Source organism: Grus americana, chromosome 4 (assembly GCF_028858705.1).
Source record: "Grus americana isolate bGruAme1 chromosome 4, bGruAme1.mat, whole genome shotgun sequence".
Classification (NCBI taxonomy): Eukaryota; Metazoa; Chordata; class Aves; order Gruiformes; family Gruidae; genus Grus; species Grus americana.
Window position 1 is genome coordinate 10,096,798 of NC_072855.1, and position 19,634 is coordinate 10,116,431.

General features: G+C 37.8%; 1 protein-coding gene across 5 annotated transcripts in view; it reads left to right on the plus strand.

Annotated features, from left to right (window-relative positions):
• FAM193A (family with sequence similarity 193 member A) overlaps nucleotides 1–19,634 on the plus strand; it is an 80,461-nt gene that overhangs the window by 20,057 nt on the left and 40,770 nt on the right. For 4 of the 5 annotated variants that reach the window (XM_054824351.1, XM_054824352.1, XM_054824355.1 and 1 more), the window contains exons 2-5: nucleotides 11,607–11,672; nucleotides 14,420–14,665; nucleotides 16,927–17,093; nucleotides 17,306–17,473. In XM_054824351.1, the coding sequence (XP_054680326.1) occupies nucleotides 11,607–11,672; nucleotides 14,420–14,665; nucleotides 16,927–17,093; nucleotides 17,306–17,473 (647 nt within the window). The remainder of the gene's footprint in view (nucleotides 1–11,606; nucleotides 11,673–14,419; nucleotides 14,666–16,926; nucleotides 17,094–17,305; nucleotides 17,474–19,634) is intronic. The other variant, XM_054824353.1, reaches the window with a different exon arrangement.

The following is a 19,634-nucleotide window of genomic DNA, read 5'->3' on the forward strand; positions in this document are numbered from 1 at the left end:
AGGAAGATAAAATGACGAGATGGGACTTGCAAGCATAGCATTTTTCATGGCATTGGGGATCTGTTGATTTCTCCTGTTGTGCTCCTTCTCCGCTGGAAGGCAATTAACCATTAACCACTGGAGACTTCAGTCAGTGTAGGTTCACTATGGCATTAATAACCGTTGCTTGGAAGCATACATCTTCCTTGAGAATGAACGTATGCAGGGCCACGGGGACAGCTGGGGAGTTTTATCTTCAGGGTTGGGGTAGCACTGCATCTAGTGTTTGCTGCTTTTGAAAAAGGGTGACTTCAGCTTGTTCGCTTTCGAATGCAATAGGAATATTTTTGTTCCCAGGTGATGTGGATCTTCCAGCTTTTTCTCCTGGAAAACCTTCAGTTATTGATTATAAATGGGTATATTGCTAGTGGGTCACACGGAATTGCGGGAATGCTGTTAACCTTTCTGTGTGGGCTTGGAAGAAAACGTGAAATTTTATTGATAAAGCTTCCAGAGGATGTAACGACTTGGAAAGGGATAATAAGAGCTCTCAGCTGATTGAGGAAAACCAGTATTTTTTCATAATGCTAAAAACACACAGTATTCATACAAGCGTGGCCAAATGTCGTGTGACTTGGATAGATTGATCTTTGGAGTGGCTGTGCTGATGGCCTGTGCCTAGCTGCACAATACTTTGTGTATTTAAAAAAAAAAAAAGACTAGCCTGGTCCCTGAATCTATTCACAATTGTATCAAATGGAGGAGTAGGGAGGTTATTTTGTATCAGGCAGAGACTTCTGCCTGAATACCAGTTCTTGTGGCTACCTCGTAGGAAGGATCATGCTACTTGTCTGGGTTCCTGACTTCCAAGGGCCTGTTTTCTCACTCTGTCCAGTTTCTCAGAAGGTAAGGAATAAACTACTCAGCAGATAGAGGCTTCCAAATACATAACAGAAGAAGAGTGATGGTGGAGAGTAAACAAATATAATGACATTTGCTAATTGATTCTGAGCCCAGATGAATTCTGGTGTACATGATTTGCTACTTGGAATCTTTAAATAGGGATTATGCTAGATCATATCTTCTGGATAAAGCACCCAAACAGGAATTAATTCAGGAAAGTCTTTGGCCTTTGTTAATAAAATTTCAGGAGATCACGTGCCAGGCAGTGCTTAGATATTTTTAAGTACGACTCATGTAGGTTTGTTTTTAGTGGTGGAATTCAACTTAGAGTGTCTACAGAGCACAGCAGGACTTCTGGAAGGGTCTGGAAACGTCATTCTACAAAGTAATTGTGTGTTTGTTTTTATTTTTTTCTTAGGGTATTATTTGATAGTGATTAGTTGTCATACCAGACTTTTTTTTATTTGTTTATTTTTAAAAAGTGGTGTTGTATTTCATTGCAGTGGTTGAAGTAAGAATGAATATACCCATCTGTAATTTCATGGAATGAATAGCTTAAGTCTGCATTATTCAAATTAATGTCCAGTCATTTGTCCTTGTTTAATAAAACAAAATAGATGAAAACCCTCTTCTTTGAGTATAACTTTGCTTTAACTTCCAGTTGAAAAGTTAAGTGATTGTAGATCATTCTGTCTTAAAATGTGCTACAAATTGGAATTTCATCTCTTTAATTTTAGTTTATGAATGCTTCCTAGTTCCCGTAGAGATCACAGCTTTTTTGTGCTAACATTTTCATATTGTGGCAGTATAACCTGTGAACTCCTTATTTCCTAACAGGTGCTCATTTCCTGTAGGATGTATTTTAGATTGATTCAACTAAAAGAAAAATCGAGCATGCTATTGGAGAATGTGTGGGAGGAAGGGCACAGAATATAGATGTTGCTCCCTTAAAACTCATTACAGAATAACAGTATCTCCATTCTTTTGAAAGTACTACTTGAAAGTTGTCTGTTTGAGATACTACTGGAAAAAACTTTCCCAGGATAGTTTCAGGTACCTTGATTTGCAGTGTAACTCATTTCATTTAAGATGGTTGTGTTTCTGACTATAGCTTTTTGTCAATCAAGGTTTGAAGGGTTTGTGAATTCAAGTAGCTGTTTAGACTATAGTCTGTTCTGATTACTGTGCTGGAGTAGAATTGTTGTATCTTGGCTCTGAGGACCCAAAGGAAAAAAAGATGTAACAGGTAAATAATCAATTCTGTGTAAATCCACCAGAAGCGTTGCTTTTACCTATTTTCAGAGGACCTGAGCCCTTAACGAACTTGAAGGAGAAAGATGACTGGTTTTCTTCCTATTCAGCATTGTTTAGTGCTGTCTGATTTCCTTCCTCCCTGCTCTATTTTTGAGGCTTATATATGTGTCTGGTCATGCTGAAAAAACCTTGATTACGTACACTTTTTGCACTGACTTTTTAAAGTTATCTATGTATTTGATCCAGCAGATGCTAACAGTGCATGACCAGCACTTTTCCAAACCATGGGTGGGGGGGGGGAATGCCTTTAACTTTCTCCAGCTATTAAAATCATGCCTTATGTTGAAAAACAGGGCTGTGTACAGGTGACTTACCCTCCTCCCCACTGTGTCTGTGATGAGCCTGTAAATAATTATATCTTAGGAAGATCCCTTGGCACAGGGTCTTGTTGGCCAAGTAACTTAGACTTGAGTTTTAGCAGCAGGTAGTAGAGACTTGTCATCTTGGTTCTGTTTTAGGGTATCTCCCAAAATGGGTGAGATGCAGACAGCCTCCCCACCCATCCCCAACCACTCATAACTTTTACTAAAACAGAAGGTATTAGTCTTTTTGTACAAGTCCAGTTTATGCCTACTACTTGTACTTTTTATAATTCCTCTCCCTAGATTGAACATCTATAATGATAAAGGATTCAATTGGAAAAAGTATTTCCTTTGAAATAATTTCTGTTTCTGTTGAAAACTCCTTTGATGCTTTGACTTAGGGAATTCACTGCTGGAAAAGAAGCAAATGAGGTTTGGGATCTTGGGGATGCAGGGAGACAAATAATTTTGGAGGGGGTTTAAGTCATTCATAGTAAACTGGCTTCATTATCTGTATGCAAGGTAGATTGAGTTTTGTAGATTAAGCCTCCTCAGCCCTCAGTTTGTCAGCTTGTTTGGCATCAACAATTTATTTTAGGAATAGCTTTTACTAAGCTATGGAAATACAGTGTTATATTTACGTAAATCCAAATGATAAGTTTTAATAATATGACTTGTTGAAGAAGGGAAGCCTTCAGAGAACCTGTCTTGCAGGTTAGTCAAATTCTGTAATGGTGTGATTTTTTTTTTAATAAAGAAAACACTGGAAGTCAATGCTATTAAATTAAAAAGATTAAAATTGCAATAAAAGTGTCACCAAAATTATTGAAGTCTCATAATGTTGATTATATATGAATACGAGGAAAGTTACAAACAAGAAAACTTTGTTATATTGGCTAAAGAGATATTCACCTGGGATCTCACAAGCTGCATTTTAGCAGTAGCACAAGTCAAAAGGGATAGAAACCATTTTACTCGCAAGTATTTTCTTTGGAGATGCTTGGATAGCGAGTACCTAATTTTGGATTAATATGATGACTGTCAAATATCTTAAACTTTTAATAGATTTGTCTTAATATGTTGCTCCTAATATAAAGTAGTATCATACTTCACCTTTTGGAGGGCTAAATGAGTGGCCTCCTTGACAACAGCCTTGTTGTCTCCTTGAACAAGTATTTGGGTTTGTAATTGAGCGCAACACTGGTGCAATCTGCTCGGCATTTTCCTCTCTCTTGCTTGTCTTTACAAACAAAACGAGTGCAAATTCTCAAGTTTGAATCATCTTTTCTTGATGCCAGCGTTGTCTCTCTTCCTCCTTCCCCCTTCATAGGTTATTTGCTGTGGTTAGCCCTTGAGTACCTAATTGCCACTGGCTAAGCATGATGGAGTGACCATGACACAATGGGCTAGCATGCTTTGCAGTCACAAGACTTCCAACCTGCCCTGTCCTAATGTAGATACACAAGATCGTATGTAAATCAGTTTTAGTAACATGCCGTTGGTTATCATGGCTAGTTGATATACCTCAGAGATAACATGGTGTTCTGCAGCAAATCCATTTCCACAGTTGTCCTCTGTGATGAGGGAGGAGGGGGGTGTGCAGTCACATTGTGCTTAGCCTCCTTGGCTGTTGAGTGGAATTTTGGTTTACTTCGTAGAACCATAGAATCACAGAATGGCCTGGGTTGGGAGGGACCTTCAAGATGATCTGGTTCCAACCTCACTACCATGGGCAAGGACACCCTCCACTAGACCAGATTGCCCAAAGCCCCATCCACTCTGTCCTCGAACACTTCCAGGGAGGGGGCCTCCACAGCTTCTCTGGGCAACCTGTTCCAGTGCCTCACCACTCTCACAGTAAAGAATTTCTTTCTGACATCTAACCTAAATCTCCCCTCCTTTGTCTTAAATCCATTCCCCCTTGTCCTGTCACTACACTCCCTGATAAACAGTCCCTCTGCAGCTTTCCTGTAGGCCCCTTTTAGGTACTGGAAGGTATGTCTACTTTAGAACAGTTTGATAAGGTTGTGTATTTGACTGAGCTTTCTGGTATGATGTTAATGCTTTCTGTTAAGTACAATAGCTATTGAACATAAATGTGCTGGGTATTAGATACTAGCATAAGGATTGACTGAACATGTTGGCTGTATTGATGCGCAGTGCTTTCTGCCATCCTGAACCTCTGCCAGGTTTCTCACTAACACTTTACTCTTGGCTGTTGTTCAACTTCTGGCAAGTTCTCTTTCTCCTGCTACTTAATTATTTCAGATTTAAAAGATAGTTTATCTATATTTGAGAGTAACATTCACATTTTCTATTTCATATTTTGGATCTCAGAGTCACAAAAGCGTTGTGACACTCCTTGGAATGCTTGTTCTTATGCAGCCTTCACTTTTCTATATCCTTGTTAATAGATGAAAAGATTTAAAGGTTCTCTGAAATTGCGTGTAGTCCAGTAGCTGTTTTTAAGGAGTACCAAGGGGCTGACTTCTTGGATCACTGACTTCTTTATGGATGTTTTTCTTCATTGAAAAATTTTCCTATCTCAAGAGCGTGGACTACACTAGAATAATGCAGGCTGGGCTGGGAAGGGATAACTTAGGGGTTTGGGAGTATTAATGCCCAAAATAGCATGCTTGGTAAAGTGGATTAATAGTCTGCAAAATTAATCAACTGGTCAGATCAGGTGGTGGCTGCCTTAATATGGATATTTGAATTTTAATTATTATCACCTTGTCTTTGCTTTTTCTGGTTTCTATTTGGTACTTTGGCATCCTTAGTAAAAACAAGGATCTTTTTGTTTAGAAAACCTTTGCAACTTTCCCTGTTGGTGACATCTGCAGCTAATCAGTAATCACTTTTTCTGTCAATATCTCTCCTATAATACTGAGACTCCTTGGCAAGCAAGTTTGTGTTAGTAAGTATAACTGCATTCTGTTCAGTGTCACTAGACATTTATGATTATCACATTAAAAATTTAGATGTTTATAACGTGAATTTCTTAAGCAAAATACTCCTGCTTCTAAATTAGGATGGAGTACTATGGTAGTTTGTTCATCTTTTATAGTTAATAAAACTACTTGGAGATCTCATTCATACATATACACACACCTGCCCCCCCAAAAAAGTGGAGGTTCACTACTGCATCACACTAAACCATGATTATGTTTGGAAGTAGGAACCTCCAAACTTTTCACTGTTGCCGATCAAACGTACCAATTTGCAAGCTGCTGCTTAAAAACTCTTTGGAATTAAATTTTGTGTAACTGATGTCAAAAGGATTTTTTTTTTTTTTTGCCTAAAACAATAGCAGTAAATTCTGATAGCTGCTTGAGTTTCTTGAGTGTTGCTATGCCAATGAACCTGGTAGTGTGTTGCGTATTGCTGATTATTTTCCTGCCTGTTGTTGTGTGTGTTAATCTTACATTCTCTGCACTCCAGTGCTAGGAAGAAAACTCTTACTTTTAATCTTTATAAAAATATAATTTTAGTATTAATTTCTAAAAGGGCATGTCCTCTTACTGCAAAACCTCTGGTACTTTTTTGGCTGTTACTTAACAGTGGAAAAAAAAATCTTTAGACTTCTATCTTGCCTTCTATTAAAAACATTCCTGTTCACCTGTCACTTTGGCACCAGACTTCCATGACCATGGACAGGGACCATTAGTCACCTTGGGCCAACCTGGCCACCCCTCTGAGTGCCACAGGCCCAGGCACGCTGTGTCAGAGGACACTTCTACATTTCTTGGCCATGTCGATGTTGACCATAAGTATTCTCATAGCTGCAGTAGTAAGGTGGTCATCCTCTCTGAGGGGATTCCTGAATGTAGTTCTAGGTGATCATTCATTTGATCCCAAGACCTCCCTGGACCATTTCTTTCAGTATTGGACTACCCTTAACAACAACTACTTTCATGGAAAAATGATGGAATACACTGGTTTTTGTAGTGCAGGTAATGTTCTGCTTTATTAGGCATATGCTTTGTTTTGCTTTGGTTTTGCAGTAGTTGATATCTTGCAGGGCTTACGGTGTTTTGGTGGGTGAGTGTGTTCTCTTTCACGTGGTGCATGGAACTGGTCTGCCCAGAGTGTAGCAAAGACAACCTTTTCTGTCAAAAACCAGATAGTACTTTGCTTAGTTTTTTGGATGGGTACTTCCAATGCCTTAAAAATGTTCATGGATTTCTTAAAGTACAGCAGATGAAGAAGCAGCAGAATGTTGAAATACATGGAATCACATAGGAGTGATGACACTGCCAAGTAGATCTGTTTCAGTTTGCTCTTCCTCTGAAAAACTGGGCTGTACCAGATGTTAACTAGGTATAATGTAGACTTAAAAAAGGATTAAGGGATGAGTGTTGATAGTTTACTGCTGGTTTTTACGTTATAATCTCTCTTCAGTGCTGTAATGTGCCTCCTACAAAGGCTATTGTTACTACAGAGACTATGGTCACTACTGACACTGTTCAAGAGCAATGTTTAAAGCAGACAAGCCCCAAAACCTTGCTGTGCTAGAGGTCTGGCCAGCATGCTGTCCTGTGTGATGGTGCTTGCTACTAGATGAATAGAGAACTACAGTGCATGTGGAATAATCCTCCTCCTGTTTGCCTTTCCAGGTCTTACCAGTCCAGAGATGTCCTGCATCAGATTTTCTTTGCTGCCTGCTGTTGAAGCTCTCACTCATGTGTTTATCATCATTCTTTCCCCTCATCCATGCATTTGACTTCCACAATGGCTTATCCTTAAATCAGTTTGGGTTAGGGTGGAAGGATCCTAAATTTTCACTTGCCAAAATCAGATAGTTTCCTATCTCTTGATCTGAAGGCATAAAGAAATCTTTCTTCATATCTCAAAATCACTTAGGGTTTTGTAAGTGTCACTCATCTGCCAGCAGCAATTCTGTGACCAATTTAGCTGTGCCTGGGAGAGGAGAGGAACAGCTCAGCCTGCGACTGGAGAGCACCCAAGTCAGAGCTTCACTCGGGCTGCCGGGAGGGAGGTCTTCAGCAGCAAGCATGACTTGAGGCTGCTGCTTCCCAAATGGCATTGGGCGACAGTGGTGGGATGCGAGGCAGAGCTGCTACGTGAAGCTGCAGAGCAATATTGTAGTGCGCTTACTGACTGAAGTGCCTGAGGGAAGACTTAGCACAGAACAGCTGTGGCAAACAGGTTTTGGCACAAAAAAGTGTAGGCAGGAGAGCAAGTGGCATAGAGAAGACACGTAGATGAGGGGGTTTTTTGAGCGGGGAGCCAGGGTTAAGTGCAGTAGGTTTCTTTGGTGTTACTCAGACACTTACAGAATATGTGTTGTTTCAGGTGTTTCAACAAACTTAATTTTTCACCTCCCTATATAAAAGTAAGGGAATTAATTCAAGTGGTATGGAATACCTTTGTTATATTAGGACGTTGTAGAATAAAGTGTAGCCTTAATTGTCTCTTGGTAACATTGTTTTTTTCTGGTCTATATCTTTCCTAATGCACCTGAGAAAATCAGTGCAATATTTTCTAGCTGGTTTTCCCCAGGAGAAATTTGATTAAAACCTGCATTTTATTTTTTTCTTGAGCATCACATTTCTGTTGAGCTGTTTAGGGCTCAATGATAATGAGTCAAATCTAAATTTTCTTTTCTTTTCCTGAGCTCTCCTGAGACGTTGCATCACTCTCACTTTCATGATGTTTGTGTGACTTCACCAGGCTTCAACTGGTCTGATTTTGATTATGACAGGCTATTAGAGCAAATTATGGCAGTCTTTGAGTGCTTATGTTCTAATTGCTCAACTGGTTTTTCAAGGTCATTCAGGTGAAATCAAGGAGTATTGTTTAAGCTGTGATTCTCACTTACTTTGTACTTTCCGGTACAAATTATAGTGTGCCAAGATGGCGTATGCCTTATTCTCCAGAAAATTAACGTGTTAGTGAGACAGCAGCTTGCAAGAAAAACAGTAACTTCTTATCCATTGTAAATAAGAATTATAGGAAGAACAGAAAGATTCCCCCCAACCCCCGCCTTTCCGTTATGGTGAAGAGTGCATGCACAGATTCCCATGTTCCTGATCCACGTCAGCCTTCCTTCTGGTACTTATCTTCACAAAATAGGTTTTTAAAACATAAAACTTTAAAATCATTAAAAAGTACACTCAGGACTGTAAAAACAAGTTTTGTCTAATTAAAAAAAAAAAGTAAGGGTTGTCCAGAAGTGACAGCTGTCTAGCTTGTCACTTCTACTTTAAATCTCTGCACACAGAATTATATCTGTCAACATATGGCCCAGTAACTAGATCTTGTAAGGTCCTTCTGCCATTCTCCAGTCTCTTTAGTAACGTGAAGAATATAGTGCTATTAGTTAACTTTGTCATCTCAGGCACTTTCTTGCTACAGACTTTGGGTAACTGCATGCAATTTCCTACATCTCCTTTGAAAGCTTAATAAATTTTTTTTTTTAAATCATGCTCTGCTCCTCTAGTACTGGTGAAGTATAAAACCAGGATTAACATACTGAAATTTATTAGTGCAACTATAATGTCCTTGAGCCTCTTTAGGACTCTTGACTGAATGTCATCGACTCTTGATGGTCTGCTAATTTTTGAGCTGTCCATTTGCTCCATACTTTTTTCCTAGCAGTGCTTTGCTTTGACACAGCTCCTTTAATGCATCTTCCATAAAGAAACCTTTCACTGGGAGAGTATTTTTAAACTCCTCCATAGTGAACATGAGGATGCAAAAAATAAATCTGGTGTTTCTGACCTTAGCTTGTCTGAGCATTTTTTAATGCATCTGTTTACTTACTTTAGCCTTACAGATCCTGACAGGCTACCTACTCCTCCTTGTTCCTCATGTGCCTTGAGAAAGGATTTAGTTTGTAGTTTTTATGCTTTTTTTTCCTCACTTCCTTAAATTATTTGTGAGACTGTCTCGTATTTTTTTTCTGTTTTTAGCTTGCTATTGTTTGAGCCCTATTTGAACAACTTCTACAAGATTTTTCCAATGTTTTCTCTAATATGCTATTTAGCCATCTCCTTCCCTTGCCTGTTATGTCGCTATTCACCCACACTTAAGTCCTTTTTGTGATTTTTTTTATATTTGCCATACAGACACTTAATTTTTGATGAATCTTTTTAATTTTCCTCCTATTCATCTAATTCTTTAAATTCCTTGATGTTTGCTGCTCCTGCAGATATTTAGGTCTCTACTAAATTCTGAAGGCTTTACATTAATATTTTGAACCAAATTCTGCACAGCGCTTAAGATCAAGAGATACTTTTTCTTTTGTTAGTAGCATGACAATTCATTCCATGAAGCAGTAACTCCTGATGTTCAGTATGTTGTCTTGGCATCATGTGACATTTAGTGGATAACAGAAACCTCCCACTGTTTTTGTCTCTGCTTTTTTAACATTTCTGACTGCCTTCAGCTTGGTCGTTCAACATCTGCACATTTAAATGCTCATGCATTTCTCATTATCGCTGTCTTGAATCTAAAGAAGGTAAATGTACTCCCTTAATGAATAAGTAAGGGTTTTGGATAAACTCGTCTTTTTTGAATGTTCTCAAAAAAAATATTTTTTTTTTGTGCTGCAGATAATAATTTCATTCTAAACTTTCTTTCTAGTTTCTTTGTTCTTGACTGCATATGCATGCCAATAACCAGCAGACCCTCCAGTACTGGAGGATTTCTTTTCTTGGTGAAGAAGTCTTTCTTTAATTCAAAAGACCTTTTCTTCTTTCCACTTTTTGGAAAGTGGCTGAATAAAAATAGAGAACTTGTTCCACATCAGCATTTTCACTCTCATGATTTTAGATCTAAGAAGCTTGACTTGCATATGAGGGGTTTTTCTTAAATAGCTACTCTTGAAAGTTAGCGTACGGTATGTAAGTGAAGTTGTGTGGTTTCTTATTTGTATCTTCTCTAGCAATGATTTGAAGCTTGTGCTTTATCCTCTACTTTGCCTTTGAAAAATCCGGCTGAAGACAATGGCTTTGCAGTAATCTCACTGGCTCTGTAAACTGAGCAGCCAGTAATCCTGTGGATGTGTAAAACTGAAGGACGCTCCTTTGTACTGGAGGCTCCAGTTTGAGTTTCTGGTTTGGTAGCAGGGTAAAAATATTTTCTGAACTCTGTAAATCCAACACACAAGATGTGGGGGTTCCTACATTAAACAGGCTGGGTTTTATTGCGGTCTTTAGAGTAGTCTTAAAAATATTAATATCGGGCAATAATAGGTGGAAAACTGGAGAGCAAGAAGAGGTTAGAAAAAGCATGTGAAAGGTGGAACAGAGGATTGAAGTAGATTATATCTGAAATTGAAGAGATAAACCAGTGCTCAAGAAGAGGGAAAATAAAGAGTAAAACAATTGACTTTATTTCCCCTCTCCCTTTTTTTTTTAAAATCAAATGCCTTTTCTTCAAGTCAGTGTGATCTAGGGCTTTCCATTGTCACAGACTTGAATTTATATGCTGTCTTAACTTCACTCTTGTTTTAGTGTCCTCAAATAATGCTGTTTGAAAACACTTGGGGCTTGTGTAAGGCACTTTATTGATATCTAGTGTAGTCTTGTGAAGAAACAAGGTATAGAAGAGATCTGAGAGGTTTCTGTATAAATTATAACCTGGGGCAGGAGGAAGGCTTCTGCAGCGGAATAGCTGAATGCCATTTGGAGGCTTGCTGTGGAAGACTTTTCCTGGTTAACACTGCATATTTTTCTCACAGTATTGTATTCAACTTTCAAAAGGCAAGAATCTTCGGTAATTGTCTTGATTCACAATAGAAGTTTAAAAGCTAAATGCAAACAATCAAATACAGAAGGAAAATGTCATTTTGCTTATGACTTTTCTTTTTTTCCTGTATCAATTTTTTTCATCTGAGTTGCATTGCTAATAAAACAGCTGTAGTGCAAAAGTTTAAAATACATAAATTGTAAACTTTTGCATCTGTAGAACTTTTATTACAAAAGAAAAGGGGCTTTCCATCTCTGCAGTCAAGCAATCATTCAAGTTTCAAAAGCTGTTTTGTCACCCCTCAGATGCAGGGGAAGGTTTTGTTGTTCAATTTTTTTTAATGCTCTTTTAGCATTAAACTATTGTAATCAATGTAGTATTAATTTTTTCCAGGTTTCGCTAAATGGTACACAGTTTACAGACAATTCTGTTGGATCAGAGTTCACAGGTGTTTCTCAGGTATGTGCAGTCAAATTTTGTGGGTGTATGATAGCAGAATTATTTACAGTATTAAATGTACTAGAGAAAACTATTCAAAAAGATATACATCTCTGAGATTGGGACTTGGCTAACTGGAGTCAGTTTCTGATGACTTCACTATTCAAGCTTTAAAAAGCAGTGAAAGCTACTATTTCTAAAGTACAATTTTATTATAATAAGCTTGAAATTGGGCATAGATGTAAAAAGCTATGTAGTTTTATGGTAATAAAGTTATTCTTGGAAATAAATCTAAATACATAGCAGAGATACAGTTATTTCTGTTCTGGCTTGTCCTACTTCCAGGTTTCATTTATGAATATTATATCTGAACATGTTTCAGAGACAAAGTGAGACTGAGTGTTTTCTTGCAGAGATACATCACACTTTTTTTTTTTTTTTGAAGCTTGACTAGTGGAAAAATATCTTGCTTTTCTCAAAATGTACATTTGCTGTGATTACACTGAAGACACATACAAATGTGTATGTGACCTAATTCCAAGCCCATCTAATCCAGGAAGAGTTTACTGCGGCTGTTGAAATGGTCTCACGAACAGTCGCTGCATTCATCATCTTTTAAATAAGAAACTGCATTCCTATCTTCATTTTAGTATGACAAAGCCATAACAGAAATCTGAGATGCGTATGGTCTAGAGTTTGTCCAGGTTGTAACTGTCAATTTGCTTAGAAATAAACTGCTTAGAAATTTGCATTCTTAGCAGTTGATTTGCATCGTTCGTGCCCTAGGAACCAAGTGCTTTTATTTGAACTTCAAATCTGTTGTAAATATGGGCCTAGGTCAGAGATAGTTAGGATTTTACTGAGTCTGTAAATTGGCCAGAATTAAGATCGTGGTTCCTGCTGTATTTGCCATGAGGCTTTTTAATGATCATGATGCAACTTTAAGCAGATCACACACACACAAGTCTTACCTTCTAGAAGTCCTTGCAGCATGGCTGGGATATGCTTGCCATGACCCTTACCTTTGCAAAAGAGTAAGTGTCAGGTTGTCTTAACTTCCAACCTTTTTATATTTTTGTCCACTGCTTTTTCAACTTGTTGGAAGATGTCCTGCAGATGATGTTCATAAGGATTTGCCCACAATAGCAATAAAGATGTCATCATCGTTTCAACAGAGACTTAATCTGGCTTCAAAAAAATTTATTTTAATAAGGAAACTTTCAGGGCTAAGGGGATGAGCAGCCATGGCCTCCTGTATGCAGGTTTTTGGGCATTAATAAGATCTGCAGTTGAGCACAGGTCAGCCAAGAGGAATGTCTAACTTGAGAAATATGTTCATGCTTGTAGACCCAATCAGGGGAGCATTCCAGCCTTTCAGGCAGCAGAGCAAGTCTTCCCTCATGAGAACGTTTTCTGAAAACCTGCAGTAGACACCTGGAGAAATTGTGTTCTTTTTCTTGCCTTAGTGCTTAGGTGTGAATTCCTGAAGTGGCATCAGTGAGTAAATTTAGAGATTAGCTGTTCTTGCTAAATCTATTAACTTAAATTTCTCATGAACTTCTGAAAGATGAGAAGATACTTGTGGGGATGAATTCAATGTGTCAGAGTTTTTTGGTCTAGAATTCTTAGTTTTTCTTTCCATATTGCTGAGTCTGTCAGTTTTATAAATGCAAAAAACAGAAAAATCAGAGTTTGTAATGCTGTGCTGGGTTTTGGGTTTGGTTTTGGGTTTGTTGGGTTTTTTTTTTCCAGATGTCAGCAATAGGGAATTGATCTGTTGATGCTGTGAAGACAAGAAGACAGTGAATTGTGCTATAGCTTCAACTAGTCCTTTGCCCTAAAGAACTCTTCACCTGTGCTTGTGCAGTTCAGCCCTACAGGATCTTTATGCAGTATTCTTGTTAGGATTGAGATTGGAGCAGTATCTAGAGGAATGCTTGAATGAGTTATTTAAATTTTGCCTGTCCTTTGAGAAAGCATTTAACTGTTTTGAGGCTTACATAGAAGATGTAGCTAATTAAGGCAGAGCTGGTAGCTGTAATATAATCAGATAAATCTGTGATTCTGCCATTACAAGATGTTTTGTTCCATTCATTATAACTTTGCTTATCTCTTGTAAATTTGGGTTTTGTTTGACTTGTGCTGCTTGACATCTTTTTGAGTATCAGTCTTGGTGAATAATCAGCATCTCATGGCTGAACCATAATCTCATGACCAGTAGCATCTTGGAAGAGAAAGTAAGTTTTGAACTGCCTCTGTCCTCTTAAGTTACCAAGTCTACTTCATTCAGTATCTGATAGTGGATTTTCAGACCCTACTGATGGATTTTGTTAAAACTGAGTTAAGCTTTTGGTTTGTAACAAACTTAGCTGAATGTGTCTTTGTTTCAGTTAGTACTGAAAAAGGAGGTGACAGAGCATTTATTTTCCTTTTTATCTCTAAGAATGACAACAGTAAAAGGAATTGTACTATCCCTTTTTGATTTTAATTACTAGATTATTGCATCTAGGGTGAATTATTTTAGAGGGGAAGGCTGTAGTCCATGCTCCCTGAAAACATGGGTTTTTGAATGGGATTGTATTCATACTCAGAATTGTTTGTGCTGTGGATATTAACACTGCTATGTTTCATCTTGGAACACTCCAAATAGTCACCATTTAATGATGACTGTTAAAATATGTATTTATTTTTTTTCTAAATCTCAGAATAAGTTTTTCTGGTACATATTCTGTGAATAACCAGTTATCTATCAAAACATTTATTTCTAGACACCATTTACCTTTGGCTTGGGCCAGAGGGCACCATATACAACTGGCGAGCATTGTCTTCTTTGTAGAAGTGAACGAAAAGATACTTCGCTTTCAGAGAGCGGAATAAAAAATTCTAGCAAAACAGCACTTTCCACATCTCCAAAAGCAAACAATATGCTGCATCTTCCACTGTGGGTGTGTCCAGACTGTCGACGAACAGTCGAAAAGGAAGAAAGGCATGCTACAATAGAGCAATCTCTTGTGGTAAGTGGAAGTACTTCAATTCAGTAGACTAAGAAGATATGTTATGGGCTGAATGCTACTTCGTGCTTTGGAACCACTTAAACTGTACATACTTAGGAAGTATTTTAGGAGATTTTGAGTTGGTTTTCCTATGAGCTAAACTGAACAGGCAAGTTGTTCCAAAAATGAGGAGTTCTGATTCTGAGTTTCGGATTTTTGAGTAGAGCACAGCTTGGATTTATTTCCTGCTGTTTTTTTACCCTTTTAACTTATTGGATCTCATACTTTGTCCTTTACCCTTTAATTAAATTCTGTTTCTTTTACCAATGCAACTTTAATCATTACACTTTTTTTGTATTCTCTGTCTGCCTATGTGTACTTCCTCCCTTTGTGAGATAAACTATCTGAATTTTTCTTGTTCTTTTAGTAGTGTTCTTGAGTCACTGCACTTGCACTGCCACATTCCTGCATGTGTCTGAGTTTTGTTGTCTTTTCCTGTATTTTTTTTAATAAAGAAGCACAACTTTGCATAGTATGCATATAACAATTTCTTTGTTGTAGCACTGCAAACACTGATTTAATACATGGTACTAATATTTCAAGTTATGATTATTTTCTAAATTAAATGTTAAAATATATTTTCAAATGAGAATTCAACCTCACTTAAGAGCTGTGCTCAGTGTAGCAGAAAGCTACAAAAAGTTCATTGACAGGTCCAGCAAAACCCCATTAGAAGTAAACTATGATGCTGTACTGCAGAATCAAATCTTCACAACTGATCTGGGAAACCACATACTTCTGATAATTGGAAGCATTATAGATTGCAGCTGACATCTCTTTGTAGAGTGCCAGTAGACTGTGCGCATGCCCATAGGCACACACAGATTTTTATTTCAGTAAACATATCAGTGTGAATAAAGATTGTCTTTGTATAGCATATGTTGTTAAACTTATGTTAAAAGTTAAACATAGGTTGTTGTAAGGAAAATGTAGGAGTATAGCACTTGTGTACAACTAGTATTTACTGATATTCTTCCTATTAACAAGGATTAGTCAAATTAATCAAAAGAGATTACATCTGAGGGAATTATATTGGTAGTCTGATGGTAAATACATCCTAGAGAGTTCAAAGCACAGCAAGACTGAAGCACATTATTGTTCAGTTAAGTCAAAAGTTTTGACATATTTGATCTGTTTAATGAACTAGTAAAGAAAATAAGTGTCTTGCAAATCCTGCCTTCCTTGCACTTGTTTCCTAAACATTTTGTGAAGTTATGGATACTCCAGGTAAATAAAAACTGACAGTATTTTTTTAATTAGGCAACTGTTTTCTTATTTTAAGAGAAATTTTTAAAAGCAAACAGCAAAAGGATTTTCCAAGTTGGGAAGCTTGACTTAAAAAGTGCAACTAAATGGATTAGGAGTCACTGCAAGCCAGAGAATAAGTGGTTTGCTATAGATACTTCTGTGTTCAGGTTGCTCTTGCTCTCATTACCTAGCTGGGTTTGCCTCTGCACCATCACCAGTAGCTGGTCTTGCTGTTGGCAGCAAATGCACACAGGTTTGTTTTGAACCTGTGTCTACATCCTGCTCCAGGATCTGGGGTGAAGCACAAAACCCCTTCAAGCCATACTCCTAATGTGGGAGAGATCTCTGCCTGGTGCCACAGAAAGCTGGTGGCAACCTGGGGAGGGTGCAGGAGGGAAGCATGGTATGGACTGGGGCTGAAGCACAGGGATGGGAGAGAAACACCAAAATACCAGTTGCCTTGGGAGAGAGGTTTGTGTCATCTGCCAGGACTGAGCAGCACAGGAGATAGCATCCATTCCCAATGAGAGCAGCTTTCTACCATCCATTACAATGAAGTAGTATGTCTGGCTGTTATAAACAAGGAGATTTTATGCTTTTTGCTAGAAGAGATTGTTGAACTACAAAAGTCAAACATATTGTCAAAGAGAGACTGAAGAGATATTACTAGTTCATGATTAGTCATGGATGATGCAAGCCTTCCTTTAGCTTAGTTCATTGTTTATGCTGGAGTACATAAAGGTGATAATTATAACCAACATGCTTTGGTTATTAGAAATGAAACTATTTATATCATTGGTTTTCTCAGCCTTGCATTTGTTGGGCTTTTTGAAGGTAAATTCTTTGTGCCTGGTTGAGTGTCCTCCCAAAATACACACAGCATGAAGAATTGCCACATGAATAACTGCCTACCTATTAACATTTCAGACTTCTACCTTATAAACTGAAGGCTACCTCTGTTTTTTTCCTTTCAGAGCCAAGATTTCCTTTTGCACATGCCTCTTGGGAACAGTGGATCACAGCAGGAATCTGTAGGAGGAGGAAGAATAACTGTTGGTGCACAGACGGTGCCTGCTGCAGATCTTAGCAATTCCTCTCCTTCAGACATAGCATGCAACTGTGAGGCCTGTAATGAGCGCAGGTAAGAACTGAATTCAAACTCAACAGCATGATGCCTATAGTCGGACTGTTGGCAGTGCTGTAGCTTATTTGTTCATGTGTGCTTAAACTCTTTAAATGGGCTATCTGACAATAATGTGAACTTATGGATGAAGAGTATCTTCAGAATAATAGGATTCAATACACCTATGTGATGTACAAAGAGAGAGTAATTATTTTTGTCATTATTTGCAGAGAAAATTCAGCAGAGCCTGAACGTGAACCTCAGCAGCTTCAAAATTACTGGTCAGAAGTAAGATACATGGTTCGGTGTATATATCGCCAAGCTGGGACCCCTTTGGCAGATGACCAAGACCAATCTTTGGTACCAGATAAAGAAGGAATGAAAGAGCTGGTGGATAGGTATAGCACTTTGAAAAATATCTATTAATTGGAAAAAGGATTTTTAAAATTAGTTTTTAAGTAGTTTGGAATATTGCTTTTTAATAGAATGTTATTTACCATCTGTAAGTCTGGTTGCTTGGAATGATTGCCTCTCCACTAGAATGAAAAGTCAGAACAGTCAATTCTATTTCATGCAGGATATTTAAATGCTAGATTGAATGCATGGGAAGCTATTAAATTCATTTGCTTTTTGCAATTGGAATATTAATGTATAATTATGGAAGGGTCCCAAAAATCTTACTCTTCAAAAGACCTTGAGGTGATTATTATTAAGAAGACACTGTTTAATTTGAATTGCCCCAGATGAAATAATTATAACCTGAGTTATAATAGTGCTTGCGTCTTACTGTAGTTGTAACAGCTGGAAAAGACTTCTGAAGGAAAAAAAAAAGAGTAACATTGGCCATTGATCACTAGATGAGGCAGATTCCCAGAACTTTTCTCATTTAAGAAGTTGAAATTGTAGCTTTTCTAGGTGTGAAGTCGAAGATGTGCTTAATGATGGATCCTCAGTTGCTGGGTTTTTTTCCTTTTGAGAATAGTGTGGCTGTCCTTAAAGTGCTCCAGGAGGTTCATCTCAGTTTCTGTCTAACTGAAAGTGTGGTCAAGGAATAGTTGCTCTCCTTGGTTCTGTACCTGCTTAATATACTAAGGTCTGACAAGCTGTAGTTCTTACGCGGAGTTTCTAGTTGAAGATAAATTCTGATGAGGTGAAGAAACTTTTGAAAGATTCTAGCCATCTGGCATTGCTGTTTATATGACCATACTCCTGAATCAGCCTTAATACATAATTAAATAAGCTTATTGCACTTGTGTTATATAAAAACTGTTTGGTTTTGAACATGAGTTGTATAAATGTAGTGTAATATAATATGCCTCCCTATTAGTCACACTTTGTTTATTTAAATGATCAAAACATACATTGTAGGTTTTGAAATCAAAGATACTGAAATGTTGCATAGTGTGTAGGTAATTAAAACGGAATCACAGCTAAAATGGTGGTTGATTTTTATGCAGTTTGTCTTTAATGGAAGAATTTTGGAAATTGGAACACACTATTACATACTTAAGAGCTTCGATTTCTCTGGAACTGTTTCTCAGTTTTGAGAGAGATTATTAAAATACAAAGGCAGAAACAGGATCTCAAAGAAGGAAACCTTAAATGTCAATATGATTATTTTTCACTTGACTTTCCTTATGGTCTCCAAATATGAAATAAAATTAGGATGCTGTGTTTGAGCAGACACTGGGGTGTCCAGTCTGTGGTGCTAATGTCATGCAACATTTTTTAACAAAGCAAGTCAATGTAGGTATTGACAGTGTAAAAACAAACCAACCAAACAAATCAACAAAAACCCAAACAAACCATGCCAAAGATCATGCTGTGGCTAAGTAAATCTATGTTTAAAAGGCAGAAATTCCTAATTCCATGCTCAGTTCTGTTAGACACAGCTGGCAAGAAACAGACTGTCTGGTGGTCTTACTTGAAAATAAGTACTGGTGCCAAGTACTGTCCCTATTGTATGTTGGAGCACTTTATGGCAATAAGATAGTACTCTATTTTGTAAGTGATGAGGGAAGAGCAGGGGCTAGATAGCAGCAGACTTTCATTCATCTAACTCTTAAGTACTTATCTAATCCCTTTTTTCTTCCCTACCTCCGTATGCTGTAAAAAAAACTGAGGCAAGTACTTAGACTCCATGCACAGGACTTTAAATAGTACAGTTTCACTCTAAAGTGCTTCAAAGCATCCATCACGTTCAGTTTTCTTCTGTGTGAAGTGGTTCAAACCCATTTCTCACTTCCAGGAGAGTATCAGAGCTAGCCAGCTGTATGCTGTCCTTAGCAGGAAGCCCCGACCCTCTTTGAAGCCGTGTCTTACAGTGACAAGTCTTGCAGGTATTGAGTGGCTGAACAGAGTGCATGGAGGGCAGCATGGTTCAGGAGCTTCAATGTTAGTGTGCTTCTCTGGGACAAATGAGTCCCAAATTCTGGTCCCTATTCTAGATTTTAAAAAATAAAAAAAATACACCAATCACTTGTAATGATTGCAGCTTAGGTACTATGATAGTAGAGTGCCTTAAGTCATGTTCCTTGAAGGATATTCTTTGTGGCCCTG